Source organism: Mercenaria mercenaria, chromosome 12 (assembly GCF_021730395.1).
Source record: "Mercenaria mercenaria strain notata chromosome 12, MADL_Memer_1, whole genome shotgun sequence".
Taxonomy (NCBI): Eukaryota; Metazoa; Mollusca; class Bivalvia; order Venerida; family Veneridae; genus Mercenaria; species Mercenaria mercenaria.
Window position 1 is genome coordinate 11442566 of NC_069372.1, and position 22944 is coordinate 11465509.

At 35.6% G+C, this 22944-nt stretch overlaps 2 protein-coding genes across 4 annotated transcripts; one reads left to right on the forward strand and one right to left on the reverse strand.

The window, feature by feature from the left end:
* The first annotated feature begins 1121 nt into the window (after window positions 1-1121).
* On the forward strand, window positions 1122-14805 carry LOC123535090 (serine beta-lactamase-like protein LACTB, mitochondrial). Of its 3 annotated transcripts, none has more exons than XM_045317635.2 (9): window positions 1122-1248; window positions 2988-3204; window positions 4616-4762; window positions 5250-5316; window positions 6569-6759; window positions 7438-7515; window positions 10692-10905; window positions 12716-12881; window positions 13663-14805. In XM_045317635.2, exons 2-9 carry the CDS (start codon window positions 2998-3000, stop codon window positions 14339-14341), a joined length of 1749 nt encoding a protein of 582 aa, XP_045173570.1. In that variant the 5' UTR covers window positions 1122-1248; window positions 2988-2997; the 3' UTR covers window positions 14342-14805. The 3 variants fall into 3 exon arrangements, with proteins under 3 accessions (XP_045173570.1, XP_045173567.1, XP_045173568.1); XM_045317632.2 differs by lacking the exon at window positions 1122-1248 and adding an exon at window positions 2287-2722; XM_045317633.1 differs by lacking the exon at window positions 1122-1248 and adding an exon at window positions 2723-2802.
* Window positions 14806-17511: 2706 nt separating this feature from the next.
* Window positions 17512-22718, reverse strand: LOC123533096 (fucolectin-5-like). Its single transcript, XM_045314733.2, has 2 exons — window positions 22580-22718; window positions 17512-17922 (listed from the first exon to the last, which is right to left on the reverse strand). Exons 1-2 carry the CDS (start codon window positions 22716-22718, stop codon window positions 17723-17725), a joined length of 339 nt encoding a protein of 112 aa, XP_045170668.1. The 3' UTR covers window positions 17512-17722.
* Window positions 22719-22944: the final 226 nt, after the last annotated feature.

Consider the following 22944-nt stretch of genomic DNA (forward strand, 5'->3'; position numbering starts at 1 on the left):
GAAAAGTCACCCTTAATAAAAAAAAATCCGACCTACCTACCCTATTTTTTTAGCATGCTACCGGAAACAAAGAATTTTTTTTAGGCCTTAAGTGTAAATCTTGTGTTTGTTTTATGTAAATAAAAGCCAATGGACCAATAGTCAGAAAGTTTTAACTTAAAATTTTAATGCACCAATGTCTATGGTATTTTCTTTTTATTTTTATGTGGAATATCGATAAATTTAGATCCCATCACCTTATGATACCTGTATTCTTTTGTGTTTTCATGACGGTAATTCTACACATTTTACACAAAAATATGGGGAAATACAAGTATCTAGTTACAAATCGACGGTGGCAAGTTTAAACTGTAAAGCTAAGAGAATTATTTTACTGAACTAATGTAGCTGTATGCGCAGTACTGAGGTGTATTAAGTTAAATTTAGAGCGGTCTTTGTTTTTACAGTGTAAGCTGTTTAAAGGGACCTCTCCGGCTAAGCGATTAAAGATCGCTGACTTCAAATCACTTCCCCTCGCTGACATTACACGGGGCTTACCCGAACGAGTGATATCGACTAGACTGGCTCCCGTCCCTATGTTTGTTCTTATTTACATATATCAGTTTTCTTCATTAAGAGGGAAGTAACTCCAGAAGGGTGTTTCTACATTGAGATTTTTTATTGCCCCTGGCTCCGAACATAGGTCAGCCATCAGATAAAATTATGCTATTTTAGAGGCCTAAAATTTTCTTATAAAATGTTTCCAGTATTTATATAAAAATAACCATGCAGCCAGGGAGCCAGGCTAGATATCGACAAGCATTCCCGTGTTTCTGAGACGTCGAACGAGACGCGGTATTGCCGAACAAGAGACGTTATAACCGGAAACTTCCGTTGACAATGAATGCTTAAGCATTTTATTATGATATGTGAGTGAGGCCTCCATGTGGTTAAGGTCACTGACTTCAGATCACTTGTCCCTCATCGATGTGCGTTCGACTCTTACTCGGGGCGTTGAATTCTTTATTTTAGGAAGCCATCCAGCTGGCTTACGGAAGGTCGGTGGTTCTACCCAGGTGCCCACTTGTGATGAAATAATGATCGAGAGCCACCTGGTGTCTTCCTCCACCATCAAAACTGGAAAGTAGCCATATGACCTATAATTGTGTCTGTGCGACGTTAAAGTCAACAAAATAAATACATAAATGATATGTGAGAACGTTCTAAATGTAATGAAGGTATAACATTATGGAGTGCTAGGATAGAAATGTAAGTATCTTCAGAATTTGACGAAGTCCGAATTTCTTAAAACGCAAGACAACGTTGCTTCCGAGAAATATGTTTATTCTTGTACTAAGCACACAATCGTGTCAGTGATCTATTTTCGCGTACATAGTGTATGCAGGCTGATAGACATGCTTTATCTATAGTTAGGTTTCTTTATGCAGTCCCAGGTATGTATCACCATGTTAGTCGTTTCGCTGCATGTCTTAAAATGTTAATTCGTTAATACGTTATTGTTACTTGTCATAAAAAGATAGTAAAGTCTATAAGTATGCCTAAATATAACAATAAACATACTAGTTTCATCTGGGTCCACCTTGGCCGAGTGGTTTAGGTCGCTGGGTTTGAATCACTTTCCTCTTACTGATGCGGGTTCGATCTTCGTTTGGGGTGTTGCATTCCTTTCCTAAAGCTGGCTAATGGAACTTGGTGGTTCTATCCAGGTACCCGCTTGTGATGAAATAATGCACAGAGGGGCACCTTGGATCTTCATCCATCATGAGAAACCGGAACGTGGCATTACGACCTATGAATGTGTCGATGTGAAGTTAAACCCAACAAAAACAAATTACTTGTACAGAGCGTGTATCTATATAATATCAAGGTCAAGTTCGATAACCATCACCTACAGAGCATTTTTTATTCATTTTTATTTGTTTACGCTGCGCTGCGTAGTTATAGCTGTTTCCACTCCAATTTTGACTCCACTCCACTCCAAATTTGACTCCACTCCAATTTTGACTCCACTCCACGACTCCACTCCATGACTCCACTCCACGACTCCACTCCATGTTTTGTAGTATGCCGTTTTCAGCCAAACTAATCAATCGTAGGCCAAGTGAATTTGAATTTTGAGACCTGTTATCAAATACAAGTCGATGCCTAGATATGTTCCGAAATGTAATTGATTGCTGTCAAAACGTGTTAATATTTTAAATACTTGTAATTTTATTACCATGTACGCTTTCTGGAATTCGATTGGTTTATACTGTTGATTACAGTCACAATGAGGTCATTTTAATTGGTCAGTTATTATATGTTGAAAACAAATATTAATGTCAAGACGACAGGTTTCTAAAAGAATAGATTTCCAAGTAGATACACTGTGCTTTTCCACTAGAACACTATGATATTTTAGTATTAAAAGCTTTTTACTAATTGTTATATTCTACGGAAATCCGTGTGAAAACAATTGATTGTTTACTTTATACTGTGTGGTTTTTCACTGAAGAAAACTATAGACGACATTAAATCCGGAACTGTGTTTTGTCATTTGGACATAATCAGTAGTGCCTTAGTATCTATAAATATCATCATAATCATCGGCATTACACGTAATAATATACCGTAACTTAAACTTGATTTCCACAAAAAAAAAGCATTAGGAAACGTGCACGCGAATGGATCTGTTCTAATGATGTAAATTGTTATCACAACCACAGCTGTACTCTGCGTCAAGGTAAAGTTGAATCGGAACCTTTCATTTTTACCATTGAAAGTAAACTATTTCTTAAGTGGTGTAATATATTAGAAAATAAGGTAATTAGTATGTGAACACGCCTTTTATTAAGAAAAGAAAGAAATACAGATATAGATAATAATGCTAGTGTTGGAAGGATATTTCTTATAACTCGCGCTTGTTGATCATGTTGACACGTTGCCGGTCGTCTACTATTATGTTTGTGTACATATTGCGAGTGTCATCAAGTGTATTTCTTTTACAGATACAGGACAATGTTTAGGAACCAGCAGTTATTCCATGTTCGTAGATTACCACATTTTCTCAAGGGGAAACCTGTCGGGAATGTTAATAAAAACGTGCTTAAAAACCAAAGGCTGTATTACCATGAAAGCATAAAGAAAGCACAACGCAGTGGAAAGTATGTCTTACAGACGGCACTGGTTGCAGGAACTGTATTGGTCGGAGGGATCTTTATCAAGGTAAACAAAATTGGTATTCGCTGGCTGTAAGGTGTAAGTTCAGCTGCTGGAGGAGAAACAGGGTTAAGTGGTAATGGACATTGATGTGATCCGGGAGATCTGATGTAAGGACCGCAGCTTTAGTTTGACAGTAGTCAAAATATTTGTTTGGTTATAGTAACAGGTCATATAGATAACAGATAGCGACCCAATAATTGTGAAAAATAGACGTAGCTTAAAAGCTGCTTATGAAATTTAAACCGATGAGCATGTGTTGTCTGTTTTAAGCAAATGGGCCAGACACAGTTTTTACCAAGTTTAATTGCTGGTACTTAGTAAGTGGCATTATGCGCATCTTACTGCACATACTGTGTTTTTGGAGAATGTTTTATAAAAGCAATTGTCGGTTACTGTACATTTAAATGTGTTAAATTAACGATAATGCCGCATAAGTAATTGAAGTTGATGCTTTAGAAATAAGGTTATTGAACAAATGAAATTATAATTCTTTTCTTCAATCTTCTACGCAGTGATTTCCCTTACCTAAAGGTAGAAATTTCTATAGTTGAAGGGAAGCAACTCCTGCGTGCAGTTTGACTTTTCAGAAAAAGACTGCCCCAGTCAAAATAAGAAAAGTCATATTTGGAAGGTTATTATTTCGTACTGGTAACAGGACGAGTTTGGTTTATTGGGTTAAAAGCTATGATTTCCTCCACCCTTTTTACACACACATCTATTTCAGCTGATTTTTTACTTGAAAAATGCTCATATTTCCACTTTAATATACCTCCTTAGAGTCTGGATATGTAAAATGTTAACGTAAATGTTATTATAGACAGAGACCAAGTATGTTTAAGTTCGTAAATTTAATAAGTAGCCAAAACAAATCCGAATTATATTTGTTATGCAAATTTATACATGAAGCTCTAGATGTCGTTTGCTCAGTATCGCTGAATAAACAACTATCATTAATAAGTTGTGACTTTTAAATTATTTCATATTCATAATAGATTCGCAAGTTCATCCACATAACTTTGTTAAGGAAAATATTATTTTCTATGTATACACGTTTTGTTCCCATATATAGGTCTTGTTTATATTGTGTTTAAACTATATATTGGAAAACACTAAAAACTGTACAGTTTATGTGTAATAAAATATGTTCTATTCTGTTCGCAAAATGTTAACGGAACAACGCCATTTCATAATAAGTCCCGTTTTCTGTTGTTTTATTTTTTTTTGTTTTCTGGCTAATACCAAACTTATTAGAGATCGATAACTCTTACATAAAAGAAGTATTGATACAGTATGAATTGCATCCCTTGTACAGTAGAAATATATGTTCCTCTTTTAGCATTAATTTTTTTCTTCTATTCTTATTGCTTATTTGATGCTTTTGATTCATAATGATACATGTTTTTGTATAATCAAGCTACATAATAAAGAAGTTGCTGAAGATGAAGAAAATGAAAAATATCAGCAAGAAAGGGCAGGGGACTTGCAAAACTGTGATGACGTGAAACGCTTGTCACTGTCTGAAGCAATAAGACAGAGTAGGGATTTAATGCAGAGAAAGAAGGTATTTAAACTTGGTTCTTATTTCCAAGTGCATAAAACTATGTACAAAGGCATATGTATATGGGGTGAAACATTTCTCTTCTAACACATTTTAAGCCACTTGATCACTTGTAGAAGGCATAAAGTGGTATTCGTTATCAGTTTTCACGATAGGAAAATTAACAAATGGGAACAATACCGCTTACCAAAACTGTCAACTTAGTTTTAATGCCAGAATTTATTATTATAACCTACTGACTGATAGTGATGGAGAATATTTCATCGTTATTAGTAAACACCGTACCATGTATGATTTTCCTTATTGTTTCGTTTTCTTTGAAGAATCTGCATTCTTCCCACACACATTTATTTAGAGGAAGTAATTATTGTTAAGAATATATTGAATACGAAATATTTGGATTATTGAATTAAATATCTATTTACAAAAAAGACAAGTCGGGGTGTTATAATATCAAAACTACTGACTAAAACTATTTTTTGTCTTACAGGATGAAACTGGAAGTCCTGGTTTGACAATAGCAGTGTCAGTGGATGGAAAGACTGTATGGTCAGAAGGTAATCACCTTATAATAATGTTACTGTCCTAATAACGTTACCAGTGGGCACACACTTGTTGGACTAAATGCTATTTTTGGGCGTTTATTCGGGTATTCACAACATTGGGACTATTACATATTTTGTTTTGCTTTATTCAATAGCAGCCCATCCTTAACTTTATTTAGGTTGCGCTGTTGCCTGGGTGTGCCTAAAATGATTCCACGCAGAATTCTGGTTGCTATCATAATGAAAACTTTAAAAATCTTCTGTAAAAACGCAAAAGCTTAGGTTTTTGTCTTGTAGCATAATGTAGTGGTCCTCTACCAAATTCCCCAGGAGTCAGAATTTGGACCTGCCGCTTGGGTCACATTTTTACTAAGACGTACATATGATAAACCCTTGAGTGTCTGTTAGCATGAGATGGCCAAAGATCATTTCTCTAGAAATAATTAGACGCTCATTTTGGGTGCAAGAAAATCTAGGGTGATGGTGTCGCTTCGTGACATACTTTGAGGAAATCCAAGATGGCCTCCAACAATTTAGCGGGGCTAGTTTCAGTTTCCATCAGTTACTTTAGTATAAACGTTGACTTTTATCATTGCTTATTATTGAAAATACGAATTCCAATACAAAATAACCCTTTTTCTGAAATATGGCTAATAATCCAGTACTTGTAAATCGTGCCTTTTGGTTAAATTTGTCCGCTTGTTTTGGATAGACTCAATGGTAAAAACTTTACTAAACCTTCTTGCTTTGAGCTGCAAGACTCAGAGCTCAGATAATTGATATGTAGCATCGTCAGGGGGTCCTTTACTAAGGTCGTTCTGATCCCTTGTGTCATAATTTGAGATGCCAATGGGGGTCACTTGTTTTACATTTATATATGAAAAGCTATAGTTCTAAATCTTCCTGTCTAAAACCTCAGTTCCAGGAGCTTTGATATTTTAGCATGCAGCATTGTGTAAATATCCTCTACCAAAAAACGTTTACCCAATTGAGTCTAATATAGATATGGTAAGTCTTGAGCCATTTATTGTGTTACATTAATTTTCTCCGTGTGGCTTTGTTAAAAAAGGTTAGAAATGCATGCAAGTTATCAGGGACTTTTTAGAGATGAAATTTAAAGAGTGATACAATTATTAATTAATTATTTATACAAAATGCAGTCGGTGTCGATATCAAAATCATTAAGTACTTGAACCTTGTAACAAGAATACACATGAATGAAGCAGATTACTTGACAGGTGACAAGCTGTCTTGTTTTGTACAGGTATTGGGTATTCAGATGTAGAGAACAGGTTGAAGTGCACTCCACAATCAGTATTTCGTATAGCAAGTATTAGCAAGTCAATCACTATGACAGCGGTTGCTAAGCTACTAGAGAGTGGTGACCTTGACCTCGACAAACCTGTGCAGTTTTATGTGCCAGAGTTCCCGGAAAAGACTTGGAAAGGCAAAAAGGTTAAACATTTTTTTATGAATTAACCAATCAGTAGAAACACATGAACAATTGTTTTCAACGCCATAACTTTCTGTGTAACAAGAAGTATCATTTATAGTGGTTACATTTTCCGGTGAGTACGATTAATGTTCATCTATATTTGGGGTTCTTCTTTTATCTTCTAGTGCTGTCACGTGAACACTGCTGAATAGGCGGAAAAAGAGGGTTGAGCTACATTTATTGGTTTAACCCTTAACCTGCTAAATTTCTATAATGAACTTGTCCATCTTTCAGTTTGGAGAGTATCGTTGACTGTTAAAAAAAAGAGAGTTAACCTAAAAGATAGTAACTGAATGGCGAACAGTGCAGATCTTGATCAGACAGCAGACAACAAATATTCCGTCCTACGAAAACTAAACTATTTTAGATAACATATGAATATGAAACTCTGTCCAGAGAACATTCACGCACGTGCCCCGTGCTAAAGGCCAGTTTTATTACTTATAATTCTGAAGCACTACTTCTGTTGACACATTTTCAAGTCTGTTTTTCTGGTAACATATAGTGGAAATCGAAAGAAGTGTGAATAAATTTAAAAATGTAAAACACTTATGCTATAATTTCAGTTAAAGTCAGTTTTTAAGCGAGACATTTCTGTTTTTGTTTGTGTGTGTCTTATATAACTGTTGTGATTACAGGTTCAAATTACAACCAGACAGCTTCTTTCGCATTTAGGAGGAATACGTCATTATAGCAAGGATTACATGAAAAATAAGGTATAAGAAGAAATAAGAACGGTTGTGACATCTCTCTTGGTATAATATTATACTATTATTTTAATCTGTGAACAAGAAAAAAAAATCTATGGAGGTGTATCCGTCGAACTGGCTTGTCAACTAGTCAGAGTAGCTTTTATTAGAGAAAGATATAATTTTTTTCTTAGAGACTAAGTAATGAAATACTTAATTCAGGAACCCGTTTGCTTAGCTCAATAGGGAGAGTGCCAATCTATGGATCGCGGGGTCGTGAGTTAGATCCTTGGGCGGGCCGTATGTTCTCCACGACGATTTGATAAAAGACGTTGTGGCTGAAATCATTCGCCCTCTACCTCCAATTCATATCGGAAATTTTGCAGCTACTTGGGGAAAGCAGGATTTTACAGATACAGAATCCAGGAACACTGGTTAGGTTAACTGTCCACCGTTATATAACTGAAATACTGTTGAAAAAAACTGAGTTAAACCAAAACAAACTAACTTAATTCAGGAATACTCTGATACATTTCCTCTGTAAAAAAAGCTTTGATATGGGAATTATCACTTCTGTACGGAAAGACATTGTGTGAGATAATAAATAGAAGTATAAGATATCTAATAGAAATATAAGTAATAACAACTACAATTATAGGTATTTTGAATTTTCAGGAAAAAGCAAAAATATTGCCAGTATAGGTCGACTGATACAAACACGTGGCGTGGCTACAATAATCGTTGGCCTTTAAGCTAACTTATCTGACGATGCTTGAACTTTAGATGTTATTAGCCCACCATCATGATGATGGTGGGCTATTAAAATCACTCTGCGTCCGTGGTCCGTCCGTCCGTCATTCCGTCCGTCCGTCCGTCCGTCCGTTAACAATTTCTCGTTATCGCATCTCCTCAGAAACTACTGGGGGGATTTTGACCAAACTTTGTCAGAATGATGTATTGGTACCCTAGTTGTGTCCCCCTGAAAATCAGACTGGTTCAACAATTTATGAGTGAGTTATGGCCCATTGTTTATTTCTATAATTTATATAGATTTATATAGGGAAAAACTTTGAAAACCTTCTTGTCCAAAACCACAGAGCCTAGGGCTTTGATATTTGGTATGAAGCATCATCTAGTGGTCCTCTACCAAGATGATTCAAATGATTTCTCTGGGGTCAAATATGGCCCCGCCCTGGGGGTCACATGGATTATATAGACTTATGTAGGGAAAAACTTTGAATAACCTCTTGTCCAAAACCACAGGGCCTAGGGCTTTGATATTTTGTATGTGACATCATCTAGTGGTCTTCAACTAAGATTGTTCAAATTATACCCCTAGGGTCAAATATGGCCCCGCCCTGGGGGTCATATGGTTTACCTGGACTTATATAGGGAAAAACTTTGAAAATCTTCTTGTCCAAACCACAAAGCCTAGGGCTTTGATACTTGTAATGTAGCATCATCTAGTGGTTCTCTACCAAGTTTGTTCAAATTATCCTCCTAGGGTTAAATATGGCCCCGCCCCGGGGGTCACATGGTTCATATAGACTTATATAGGGAAAAGCTTTTAAAATGTTCTTGTCAGTAACTACAACATTCAAACTTGGACCACATGTATATTTTTGAGTGGCAAGATGAACCTTGACATGAGTTGACCTTGATTTTGACCTAGTGACCTACTTTCACATTTCTGTAGCTACAGCCTTCAAATTTGGACCACATGCATAATTTTGTGCACTGGAAAAAACTTTGACCTTTATTTTGACCTAGTGACCTACTTTCACATTTTTGAAGGTACAGGCATCAAATTTGGACCATATGCATAGTTTCGTGTTTCAAAATGAAATTTGACATTGATTTTGACCTAGTGACCTACTTTCACATTTCTCAAGCTACAGCCTTCAAATTTGGACTACATGCATAGTTTTGTGTACCGAAAAAAACTTTGACCTTGACATTGACCTAGGGACCACATGCATAGTTTTGTATTCTGAAATAAAATTTGACCTTGATTTTGACCTAGTGACCTACTTTTACATTTCTCAAGCTACAGCCTTCAAATTTGGACCACTTGCATAGTTTTGTGTACTGAAATGACCTTTGACCTTTACATTGACCTAGTGACCTACTTTCACATTTTTGAAGGTACAGGCATCAAATTTGGACCATATGCATAGTTTCGTGTTTCAAAATGAAATTTGACATTGATTTTGACCTAGTGACCTACTTTCACATTTCTCAAGCTACAGCCTTCAAATTTGGACTACATGCATAGTTTTGTGTACCGAAAAAAACTTTGACCTTGACATTGACCTAGTGACCTACTTTCACATTTTTGAAGGTACAGGCTTCAAATTTGGACCACATGCATAGTTTTGTATTCTGAAATAAAATTTGACCTTGATTTTGACCTAGTGACCTACTTTTACATTTCTCAAGCTACAGCCTTCAAATTTGGACCACTTGCATAGTTTTGTGTACTGAAATGACCTTTGACCTTTACATTGACCTAGTGACCTACTTTCACATTTTTAAGGTACAGGCTTCAAATTTGGACCACATGCATAGTTTTGTATTCCGAAATAAAATTTGACCTTGATTTTGACCTAGTGACCTACTTTTACATTTCTCAAGCTACAGCCTTCAGATTTGGACCACATGCATAGTTTTGTGTACCGAAACAAACTTTGACCTTTACATTGACCTAGTGACCTACTTTCACATTTTTGAAGGTACAGGCTTCAAATTTGGACCACATGCATAGTTTTGTATTCCGAAGTAAAATTTGACCTGGATTTTGACCTAGTGACCTACTTTTACATTTCTCAAGCTACAGCCTTCAAATTTGGACCACTTGCATAGATTTGTGTTGTGTACGGAAATGAAATTTGACCTTGAGCTAGTCAGTAAGTCTTGAAATTTGGAACACTCAAAAATGGCACATTGGTGGGCGCCAAGATCACTCTGTGATCTCTTGTTTTAAGTTCCGTGTTTTACTCGTAAACTAGAGAGAGACAGTGTTAAAAGATATATGAGAGGTTGTCAGTAACTAAAATGCAGAAATTGAAGAATAGGCGTTAAAAGCCTTATTTATGTTCTTATGATTTTTTTTTGCCTTTTTGTAATTTAGCGTTACCCCGATTCTGAATATTTGCAAAAAACAAACTATCGCGACTATAACCCGTTCTTTTAACTATATTCAGACAGAAACAGACAACACTGATAAAGCGAAGGATGCTAAAGCGCCTCCAAACACTTCCTCAGATGTAGAACAGCAACAAGCAAACATGGATAGACGAAAGCAAGAGCAGTCTAAAGAGGAAATGCAGCTAGATGAATATTACATTACTCGTCATTATTCATCTGTGTTGGAGAGTCTTGAAATATTCAAAGATGACCCACTTGTCCATAAGCCAGGTATGCTCTATTTCATATATACAGTTTGTACCAGGTATGCTCTGTTCAGATGCACAGTTCGAAATGCGCAAGAATAAATAAGATTCTTTACAATTTAGAACTCTGTAAAGAATTGATAGACAGCATGATCCCGAATGACTAGAATTTATAACAAAACTGAGTCCAAGAAACAGGGAGACTTTTTACAGCCACCATATGGCACATAAAGACTGCTGTTTTGATACTTGACTATAGCTCGTCCGCTTAGCTTAATAGGGAGAGTGCAGATCTACGGATCGCGGGGTCGTGAATTCGAGCCCTGGGCGAGGCGTATGTTCTCCGTGACGATTGACAAAAGACATTGTGTCTGAAATCATTTGTCCTCCGCCTCTGATCTGGGAAGTTGGGAGTTACTTGCGGAGAATAGGTTTGTACTGGTACAGAATCCAGGAACACTGGTTAGTTTAACTGCCCGCCGTTACATAACTGAAATAATGTTGAAAAAGGCCTAAAAACCAAAACAAACATACAAAATAAATTCTATAGGAGGATTCTATGTATGATCATTTACAATACATCAGACAGCTTTGGTCCTTCAGTAGTTTAGACATTATAGAATATAGACATTTATCGTTTGTCATACACTTATAACCATGGGCTTAAAGTGCAAGGATTGTATTATTTAAAAAAGTAATCTAGACATATCTCACCGGCCTCAGTAACATATCGAAATTCAGTATATTGTTACAAAGAGGTTAATACGCTTTTAACTAGACTTAAGTCACATAAATCATTTACTTTGTCCTGTTCTGATGGTATCGCTATTCTATCATGACTTTGGTGTGCAATTTATTTCGAAATATTACGGTGGTCTATAAATAAGTCCTCACAGCTGTCTGTATCGCTCTTACGTCATGATTTTGGTGCGCAATTTATTTCTAAATATTACGGTGGTCTATAAATACGTCATCATAGCTGTATGTATCGCTCTTACATCATTATTTTGTTTTGCAATCCATTTCGAAATACAAGTATTACAGTGGTCTATAAATAAGTCATCACAGCTGTCTGTGTCGCTCTAATATCATGATTTTGGTGTGCAATTTATTTCTAAATTTTACGATGGTCTACAAATAAGTCCTCTTATCTGTATGTATCGCTCTTACATCATGATTAGTTTTGCAATCCATTTCGAAATACGAGTATTACGATGGTCTATAAATAAGTCATCACAACTGTCTGTATCGTTCGTACATCATGATTTTGGTGTGCAATTTATTTCTAAATATTACGGTGGTCTATAAATAGGACAACACAGCTGTTTGTATCGCTCTTACATCATGATTTATTTTTGCAATCCATTTCGAAAGACGAATATTACGGTGGTCTATTAATAAGTCATCACAGCTGTCTGTATCGCTCTTACATTACGATTTTGTTTTGCAATCCATTTCGAAATACGAATATTTCGGTGGTCTATAAATAAGTCGTCTCAGCTGTCTGTATCGCTCTTACATTATGAGTTTGGTGTGCAATATATTTCGAAATACGAGTATTACGGTGGTATATTAATAAGTCATCTCAGCTGTATGTACAAGGGATAATTCGTATAAACATAAAATATAAGTTATTTCTTGAGTGAAATATGTCACAAAAATACAGTGATGATGCGGAGGAAATATACTGACTATTTACTTACTTTATCAAATTCTAACCATTTAATTTATATAGAAAACAAGACGTTGGTACTGAATTTAAAAATGACGTCAGGATATTTCTTGGCTTTGTTATTATTTTTGGTAACCTCATTAGTTTCATTTTATTTAACTAGAATCCAAGTACTTGTACACAACTTATGGTTGGACTCTGGTTAGTGCTGTTGTAGAAAAGGTTGCCAAGATGCCCTTTGAGAAATACCTTCAGGAAACGTTGGATGAGCTTGGCTTGGAGAACACTTACCTGGATGAACACAAACCTTTGATTTACAACAGAGGGAGGTATATAGATATATTGTCATGACAGCTTTAATATAAATACATCTTCTCCCTGTAAGTCATGAAGCTTTCAGTCTAACACTTTTTATCGAAATCGTTATATCCTACAAAAATACACACTTTCTTTGTAAAGTACGTTAGTGATGACGTACGTGAATGAAGTCATTTTATTAAAAAAGTAGCCATGAAGTAATGAATGCAATCGTTATCAGTAGTTTACCATTTCGGAAGGTACCGAGTTTCATCAGAAGAAATATGCTTAATATCTTTTACTCCGTCTATCAGCTAATTTATTTTTGTAAGTCTTCGTGGGAATCTTTTTCCAAAAAAAAAAACTATTTAAGTTACCATCTGATCCCCTTCCGTAGTTAAAATACTTTGATAAGGATAATGGTAGGTTTGGTTGTAATTCGATTTTCCTTCCAGAACCAGTGTTTGTATAACATGGTTACTGCTGTAAAGTAGTGATATTGATAAAAACCTTTTGCTTTGTTTAACTAATTAAAAAGGCACGCATTCAGAAAGTGACAAAAAGTGCGTTTCTGAGTTCTACGCAGTACACAAAAAAGTAAGTGTAGATTTCCCGGAAGCATAGAACACAGCACGCACGGTCAGAGACATTGTCTGCAAAATATGAAGAAAAGCAACCCACAGAAAATGTCACAAAAATTGTAAATCAAAGAAGCTGTACTTCATTCATGTGTTGCTTGTATTATTATTACTATTATTCAATAACATTTGTATAATGATTTAGGTAGTTCCTTCTTATATTTCTGTTTTAAAGGCACTATGTGAAAAACCAGAAAGGGCGACTTGAGAACGCACCTTATGTAGACTTATCTTACAAATGGGCTGGAGGAGGTCTGGTCTCAAATGTTACAGATGTGGTCAAGTTTGGGAATGCCATGTTGTACAGCTACCAAACAAGAACATCCAGAACTGCTTCCCAAGCGCCCAGTTCTTCTAGTCTAACAAACAGCCTCAGCACAGCTAAAACCACACGTAAAGAGTCGGAGCAAAGTGCGGCCAATAGTCGGCACCTTCGTGGTTATCTGAAACCAGACACCATGAAAATGATGTGGACCCCTGTGGTCAAACCGGAACCAAAATGGGAAGGAATAGCAAATAATGGCTATGGTCTTGGGTGGAGTGTGTGCAACAGAAATAGTGAACATGCATTTTGCAAAGATCAAAAGTTTTTTGTTTCACATACAGGCGGTGCGATAGGAGCCAGTAGTGTCTTGTTGATTCTTCCTACAGAGAACAGTTTATCACAGATTGCGAAAGGGGAAACATTAGAGAGCGGTCAGACAGATAAAGATGTCCGAGAATCTACTTCGTTGTATTCCAGTCCCCCAAAAGGTGTTGTTGTGGCGATAATTGTAAATATGATCTCGGTCGGTCTAAATAAAACTGCGTACGATATTGCAAGAATATTTGAGCAAGTTGACACTAAGTTGTAATTCAACTGTCAGAGGGAAGAGCTAGCGTTTTAACAGAAGCGGACGAAAATCTAACACTGCGTGTAAATTGTTTATATAATCCTTAAAAACAGGCGATAAACTGTTGGTTTAAGCCTCGTTTGGCGTGTTGAATTCTTCATGTGAGGAATTCATCCAGCTGAGCTGGTTTACGTAAGATCGGTGGTTCTATACGGGTGCACACCCATGATGAAATCATGCATGGAGGGTCACCTTGGGTCTTCATCCAACATCAAAAACTGGAACGTCACCATTATGACTTACATTGTGTCAGTGTATAACGTTAAACATGTAAAACCAACAAACAAACATAGCACGGGTTTACTTTCAAATAATATAACCTTCAGTGGAAGATTTACAGCTTTTGCCTTCGTTGATTGTCTATCTGCCTTTCCATCTAGCTAGTCTATCGTTCCAGTGAAAACAAATACAGTTTTTGCCTCCAGCTTGTTTGTCTATTTGTTCGCACATATAGTTCAACATTCAAGGGAAGATACATACATCTTTTCTTTGTTGTTTGTACATACAGCTTTCCTTTGCTGTTTGTCTGTCCGTCTTAGTGTAATGCTCAAATGAAGACATGTTGCTTTCTTTGTATGTCTGTCTGTCCGCAAAGCTAGTCCAACCTTAATGGAAAATACATACAGTTTTCCCTCCGATGCTTTCCGTCTGAGCATATTTTAGACTTTTCTATTCTAGGTAACTCCTACAATGTCATATTTTGCCGCATTCCAACTTGGCAATAATATTCAGTTGTGAGGTTAGAGCTGTGCATTTTACATGATCTCTGTGGTTAACTGATTTTAGCAGAATATTGTCAAACTGAGATTATATTGTTTCGCTTCCAGACAACTAGATTGCTTCGTTTTGGCAGGGACGGTCAGTATAATGTCTGATTATAATATGTATTTTTGTATATCGCGATGGGGTAATTTTAGCGAAGCCACGGAAACGGAAATATGCGTTATTCTTTGTTTACTGAGAATTCCTACTGCAATTTCAGTCCGATTTGGTCAAATATTGGTAGTAATAATGGCCAGTGCCATATTTAATAAGTCCACTTACGCAGAGAACGTATATCTTGCCTCCGTCTGTCCGTCCGTCAGTCCGTCAGGCACAAAAAGTACAATAAAGGAATTAAAAAGAGTGTCACTCTACCGATCAAGTAGCCCTAAGCAAAAGCAAAAATTCACTGGCGCGTTACTGCATTTCGAATATTTTTTGTAACAAACCTAAATAGATTGTCGTGTCGCTTGAGTTACAAACTGTAAAAAGGTAGGGGCATAAGAAACAAGTTTTCTTTTTATTAGATCAACATTTGATATATTTTACTAAAACAATATTTGATATTCAATATTCAATAACTTAAAACACAGAACTATAAAATATGTTACTTTTGTAATAAAAATAGAACCACATCCTTTCTCCCCCTAGAGGATTTATTTATGTGTAATATTACATTAAATGAATAATTAAAATCGCTGTATTTTGACGAAAATGCCATAAACATATCATGAGCACATTATACGAAAGTTGGAAGTTTCTGCGGGTAACAATCATTATGGAACCATACAGCCAGACAAACCTGTAAGGGATTGTCCTAGAGTATGGACATAATTTTACTATATATTGTGAATCATTTACATCGTTCATTTTATTGCAAATAAAATATCAAATGAGACTTGGATTTCATAGATACCAACTCGGTTTCTGGAATGTTCATTTGAAACATAAATAACCGAAGAACTCCAAATAAATCATGCGAAATCTAATGGACACAAAGAAAAGTAAAAAGAAGACAACTTGATACTAAATAAATGCTGTTACAAAATTTATTTATAGGGCACTGTTTCAGATTGAAAGATCGTGGTATTTATGTTTTACGCACGTTCGGTGCCCATTATGAGATACAAGGATTTCACAAACAATTGCTTCTACTCGTGCCGATTTATTGACTGATTATAAACCAAACGTAATATCTTTGAAATTCAGAAGAAAACACACACAAAAATGAATTGATTAAAACCAATTTTAGGATACATAAAGGCATTTACGTTGTATTTTTTTCTAAATACCAGAGATCATGTATTTACTTTCAATTCGCGGATCATTAATTTTCAAATTTTGATCATATAATACCGCATGCCAACGTGACATTAAGTCGGCTGCTTTTGACACTACAACTGCTTGTGACGTTACAACAACGTCGCGCTGAAGCGCATTATTCTTGAAATAAGTAAAAACAAACAATCCAGATGTAAAGATAGCATTTGTGAGTTATCAGTGTCTAATGGCAAGTTACCACTGATGAATGACAAATTAGCGCAGCCGAATGTTAAGATAGCATTAAAAGACAGATCTGATCAGCTCTGGTGAATAAGACGTTAGCACTGCCGAAAGCTAAATTAGCACAATCGAATGTAAAGTTAGATTGCCAAATGACAGGTAACCACTGACGAGTGACGAATTAGCACAACTGAATGCCAAGTTAGCACTGCCTAGTAACAGGCTAGCATTGTCGAATTACATTTACAATGACGAATGATAAATAAGCAATGCCGAATGTCATTTTAGCTCTGCCGATTGACAAGTTACCGCGGCCGAATGATATTTGGAGACACATCATAATGTAAATAATTAAAGTGGCAACATCAGAATAAAAAGATACCGCTAACAAGTATCAACTGCCGAATGACAAGTTAACATTGCCAGTTGACAAGTTAGCACAATTGAATGACAAATAGCCACTGCCGAATGAAGACTTACCACAGCCAATAATGTTAGTGACAACATCAGAATAAAAAGTTACCACTGCCGAATGACAAGTTAGCACAGCCGAATAACAAGTTACATGACTTTTTGACGAATGACAAATTACGACTGTCGAATTACTTCAAACCAAATCATAACATTAGGTGACAACATCATATATTAAAAAGTAACATCAGACTGAAATGATACCACTAACAAATGATAAGTACTAACTGCGGAATGGAAAGTTAGAACTGCCGAATGACAAGTAAGAACTGGCGAATGACAAATTAGCACGGCCGAGTGGCAAAGTGACACTGTCGATTGCTGAATAAAAAAACTTACTATATAGACGAATCATGTAAAGAAAAAATGAAAATGTTTGCGCTATCGAATGACAGTTAGCATTGGGGAATTACAAGTAACGACTGCCTACTGAAAACTGACAATAAATCGTCAAAATCTTGTTTGACGTTCCATAACGTTGGTGGTAATTTTTGCTATTGGACGGATTTTATATAATAATTATGTATTTTCTTTTTTAAATTTCAATAATTCACTGAAAATAATCATGTAATAAATTACAATACAAGGCTGGGCAGTGTCAGTGCTTTAGCAATAAACCCCAACTTCACAGAGTTGCAAATATTCAGGACCTGGCTTACTAATCCGTACAAATTGTCCTAGCAATGGTGCTTCACACAAGATGCTCATAAGTTCTCCATCGACTCCGGCACCTTCATATGTTGCACACAGTTCCATCTTACTTTCTGTTTCTCCGACAGTGATGGTGACATTTCTTAAACGTAACCCTGAAATTAAACCAGAATACGGATGTGTCTCGAATAGATATTCTAATACGCTTGTTTCTGTTAAAACACGCCTACGTTAAAATAACGTCGCGTTAACGACAATATTTTTGTTGCGATCAAGAAAGCGCTACTATATTTTATCTACTGTTTTATAATAAGAGCAATTAGAATCGAAATAATTTATAATAAAATCATGTTTTACTTAAATTAATACACTCAAATCGGTTATACGTCCCAAGAATAATTCGTTCGTGCTATGACCTCCTGAAATTATTACGCGGACGTATAACCTATTTTCATGCATTATTAACGTTTAAACACAGTTTCCCTACGCATTATTTCCTAATTATTTGCATAAACTATTTTGAACCGTTTAGCGGAAACAAACTAGTCGATGATTAATATTTAATACTCGAAACGGATGATGGCATTGTTCAGAGAGTATTTTATCACAAAATTTACTTTACATTTTTACTTTTTCGTTTGATGTCACTCGTGCATGAACACAGTAGATTGTATCGGCTACCTTGTAATAGCGGATTACACCAAGTGGCCGCCCGGTATTGCAAATCCTTCATATCCGTGCAATTTAACATTTTGTATCGCTTGACAGCTTTAGTTTTAAGGTATTAGACCCGTAATTGAGTAGGTATTCAATTTCTACCATAAACCTACTTTAACTGCAATTTTCAGGGGGGGGGGGGGGGGGGTGCGGGGGTTGTATGTTCAGTTTTTTCTCCCTTATTTTCCTTTTTTTGTATTAGTTTACTTTTTATTGATTTATTGTACAAAAGTGGAAAAATTTCATGCGATTTCTTGCTGTTCAAAGTGAATTTACCTTTTGAAACAGAAGGGGTAGAGTTAGACATCTTTAAAAATACCGAGTTACATGCGGTAAAAGCACAGGCACTTGGTTGCACTGATAGTATTTTTCTTATATTGGCCTGTACCTACTGTTTGTTGGTTTTAATACGTGCACCAGTGCTCCCTGTATTCAAAAACATTATTTACTGTAATGAATCCCTTTTATTAAAAAAGTTAAAATTTTAGGTTTTGGTATATTATTACATATAAGGTATACCTGACGAGGCAACGGAAGTGTATGACCGGTGTATGACGGGTAATGAAAAGGTTTTGAACCACTAAATTATTTCCGGCTTTTGAGCGTTGATCATGACTGTTGTCTTTTTTTAAACTATGTAATAAAAATAAATTGGTTACACAAGGTCAAAAACAAGCTCACAACATTAAATTATAGAAAAAGAACTTATTCACAATGCACATGTCAGATATTTAATTTATAAAAATTGAAAATGTATTTCTGTATGAAAGGTAAGTATATACTTCATAAGTGGCTGCAGGCAGGTAATCTCTCTCTCTCTCCCGCTTCCCCCCCCCCCACTCTCTCTCATAATGTCAAGTCATCTCTCGACTGATAGATACATGGAATACACGTCGACTTGCTAGTTATGTTGAAAAAGAGTTCTAAAAGACTGATGGGTCCGACATCAGCTAAAATGAAAAGGCTAAAGGAATATTAGCATGGTAAGTGTGATTAAAAAAGAACAAGCATTAAAAGATAAAAAACCCATAGCACTCTGGTCTAGTACATGTACTTTATGGTTGCTACAACCACTTTGAAAGCTTCAAGGTGAGGGTGGTCAAGATTATTCCACAGTACATCTGAAACTTTGTGGTCAGGTTATTCTACAAGGTCAAGGTTATTCCATAGTATTACTTGGGTGCAAGATGGTATATGCATATTGTAGCTGTGGACGGACAAGTATTTGTATGCTTATGTTTTGACGTTTTCGTTTGTTGTTGCGATGATTATGAAATTAAGCATTTATTTGCATTTAAAGATATTTAAGTGATATTTTACATCTGTCACACTATTTTGCACTGACAATTAACTATAAAATATAGCCATGGAGTAAATATTTGGTTTTGATGACAGCTTTGATTTTTGTGACATGTAGTGCCTAATTTAGAAGGATTAAACTCCATGTCCCACTTATTTTCCCATTGTTCTAGCTTGTTAAGATTTTCCTGGAGGATTTTGTTGCCATCCACATAATTGATATCATAATAAAGTATATGTATACTACATTATCGTCGGCAAAGTGTCGGATTTGAGACTTGATTGAAAATGGGAGATCCCTAATATAAAATAGAAAATACTAAGGTCTAAGGATGGAACCTTGTGGAAACCCAGATGCCATTGGTACTTCTTTGGAATTTCGCCCTCAAAAACTACAAATTGACTTTCTATCAAGTAGAAATGCATAATACCACTTGATGACTTGTGGACAGACAGTCCATGATCTTAACAGAAGTCTTACTGAAGTCGAGTACAATTAAGTCAGTTTGTTTACGACTGGAAATGCTGTTAATCAGCTCACCTATTAACTCAATTAGTTGAGTTTTACAATATCTCCTTCAGAAACGCCATGTTGGAGGTCATAAAGAATGTTACGTTTAGAAAGGTGGACAGAGACATCGGAGGCATAAATATGTTCTAGTGTTTTACACAGTGAATGATAAAACAGATAATTTGCCAAGTCATGCGGGTCCCCCTTCTTGAATAGAGGGCAAACAAAATCTTATCTCCATTTTGTTGGAACAGTGCCTGAGGAGATAGACTATGGAAGATTACCAGTAGAACATCAACAATTTCATCATTAAGCTCCTGGAGGACAACTGGACAAAAATGGTCTGGTCCTGCAGCTTTGTCTGGTTTTAGGTTAGCTAGCAATTTGAGAATATCCATTTTATCGATGGAAATTTCAGATATTATGGGGACAATGTTCAGAAGGCGATAGAATTTTAAGTTTTTGAAGTCAGTTTTGTCTAAGATAAAGTGGTGATTTGTTTAAATACGGATTGATAATTTTAAGTTTGAAAATGAAATAGATTATTATAGTGTTTGTGGTCTTAAACCAGTGAAATGTCAAAAAGGTTATTCCATAACCCTACATAATGCTGGTAAGTAAAAATTTACACAGACTATCGTCATAACTGAGGAGTTACATTTACATGCTCTTCACCAGTGTGGATTATAAGTCCTGCTTTGGTGTAGAAATCTTTCGCTTGAAGAATTTATCCTGGTACATGGAAGGTTGGTGGTTCTTCCCAGATGTCTAATGAAGTTATACCTGCAGGCACACCTTATGTATTCCTCCAACAACATCAGATGTTTGAAAAATACCGTGTCAAGAGACAAGAAAAAATAACTGTACAGCAATAGGCCAAATCAGTTATTACCATTCATAATTTTATCATGTCCAAAACATTGCGCAATGATACTTATTTCCACTTTGGTGATTATTACATTTCACTCTGACTTTATCGTAGACCCCTTTGTAAATCTCAAACTTAAAACTAAAATAAAGGTATTAAATCCATATAATATTTGAACAAAACTTCAAAGTTTTGTTGTTTGTAGCATCATCTGAAGCATGTGCAGTGAAAAATCTGAATTTGATATCTAAAATAGTGTGATATTTATTTCTAGTCACTTTTTTTCATTGTAAATATACTTCGTTATACCCAAGTGGAAACTGGCAGGTACTCGAAAATGCAGCTCTCTGTTTGGTCAGTTAGAACACATAACGTACGATGATGTCATGTTAAAATTATAAATTTCTGGAGGTCCATCATGAATTCTGTGAAAAATTGTAATGATAATTCTTGTACAATCTTTGTCGACTTGTCTTGTGTTATGGTTCTGGCTCTGTTGGCAAAAAGCGACATGTACTCCAGTTCGTTTTACTGTCTGTTCCATTGATCTGTTTTAGTAACACAGAGTTAATATGTAATATTAACGCATAAAATAAGTTAGGTAGTTCTAGTTACTACGCCACGATAAATTTGTGGCTTACTACCGTTTGCAAAACCAGTCGACCGTAGTTCCGTTGCCGATAATGGCCGATAATGGCGGAGTGCAATACCTTCTCTTTATATCTATCCTGAGACCAAATTTTTAAGATTCTTTAAAAAGCGAATTTTCGACATACCTTCAGTGCAACCAAGTGCCTGTGGGTAAAAGTTCTCTATTTTGCCCTCACACTTATATATATATATATATATATATATATATATATATATATATATATATATATATATATATTGTGGAAGAAATGTAGGTAGGTTTTACATCTTTTATTTTGTGTTTTATAATTGTTTTCCAATAGTTTGAGGTTTCTTTTATCAAAATTAATGTTATTAATGAATTCTCTGCAAACGTTTTGGAAAGTGGCCATCACTTTGAAATTTGTCTCTACTTGAGCTTGAGGAAATACCATAAATTATACAAAATTCATAAAAAACGGCACAGTAAAAGCAAATACCATTTTTTAAACATTACTATTAGGGGTCCTGTACCTTAAAACAGTTCATTTTTGGTCTTACTGTAAGTATACATAAAACAGGTCCAAATGTCTTTAAATATGAAAAGTGTTGGACATAAATTCCAGCTCAAACATATTATATTGATAATATGTACAATGTAAACAGTCATACAATACTTTGTATATGTAAGCATTAACTAAATCTGAACACACAAAAAAAAATGTAACATAGTTTCACAACCTTCGAAGCTTTCCATTAAGATGTAGCTATTTAATGAAAAGGCAATACATTTCAGTAAGGTGCTTACAGCAAGTTTTACAAATACCCCTATTCAAGATGACAACTTTTGACACCGTGTAAATGTGCTCCAAGTTTACCATCCACCAATGGTCATTGTCGTTATCAGTATGTGCGCACATGTATGAACCATTTTTATTTGCCTGCATGTTTGATTCCCATATTCCATCCACAGCAAGACTGGATGGTGCATAACGACCTTTGCTGCCGTAGATAGAGCTCTAACTAGACGGTTTTCCTCTGGCTAAATTTACCAGAGAGGTATCTTAAATGTATAAGAGGTAAACAAAATTATCTCTTTGTATATATCTGTAATATCTTTATTTGTACGTAAGCGTGTACATGTACAAACTCGAAAATTTAACTACTAAATTC

Coding starts and splice junctions, on each gene's coding strand:
- LOC123535090 (XM_045317635.2), top strand. CDS start 2,998: ATGTTTAGGAACCAGCAGTTATTCCATGTTCGTAGATTACCACATTTT. Junction 3,205..4,615: donor TCGGAGGGATCTTTATCAAG/GTAAACAAAATT, acceptor TGTATAATCAAG/CTACATAATAAAGAAGTTGC. Junction 12,882..13,662: donor TTGATTTACAACAGAGGGAG/GTATATAGATAT, acceptor TCTGTTTTAAAG/GCACTATGTGAAAAACCAGA.
- LOC123533096 (XM_045314733.2), bottom strand. CDS start 22,718: ATGCAGGCAAATAAAAATGGTTCATACATGTGCGCACATACTGATAAC. Junction 17,923..22,579: donor GGGTATTTGTAAAACTTGCT/GTAAGCACCTTA, acceptor GTTTAATTTCAG/GGTTACGTTTAAGAAATGTC.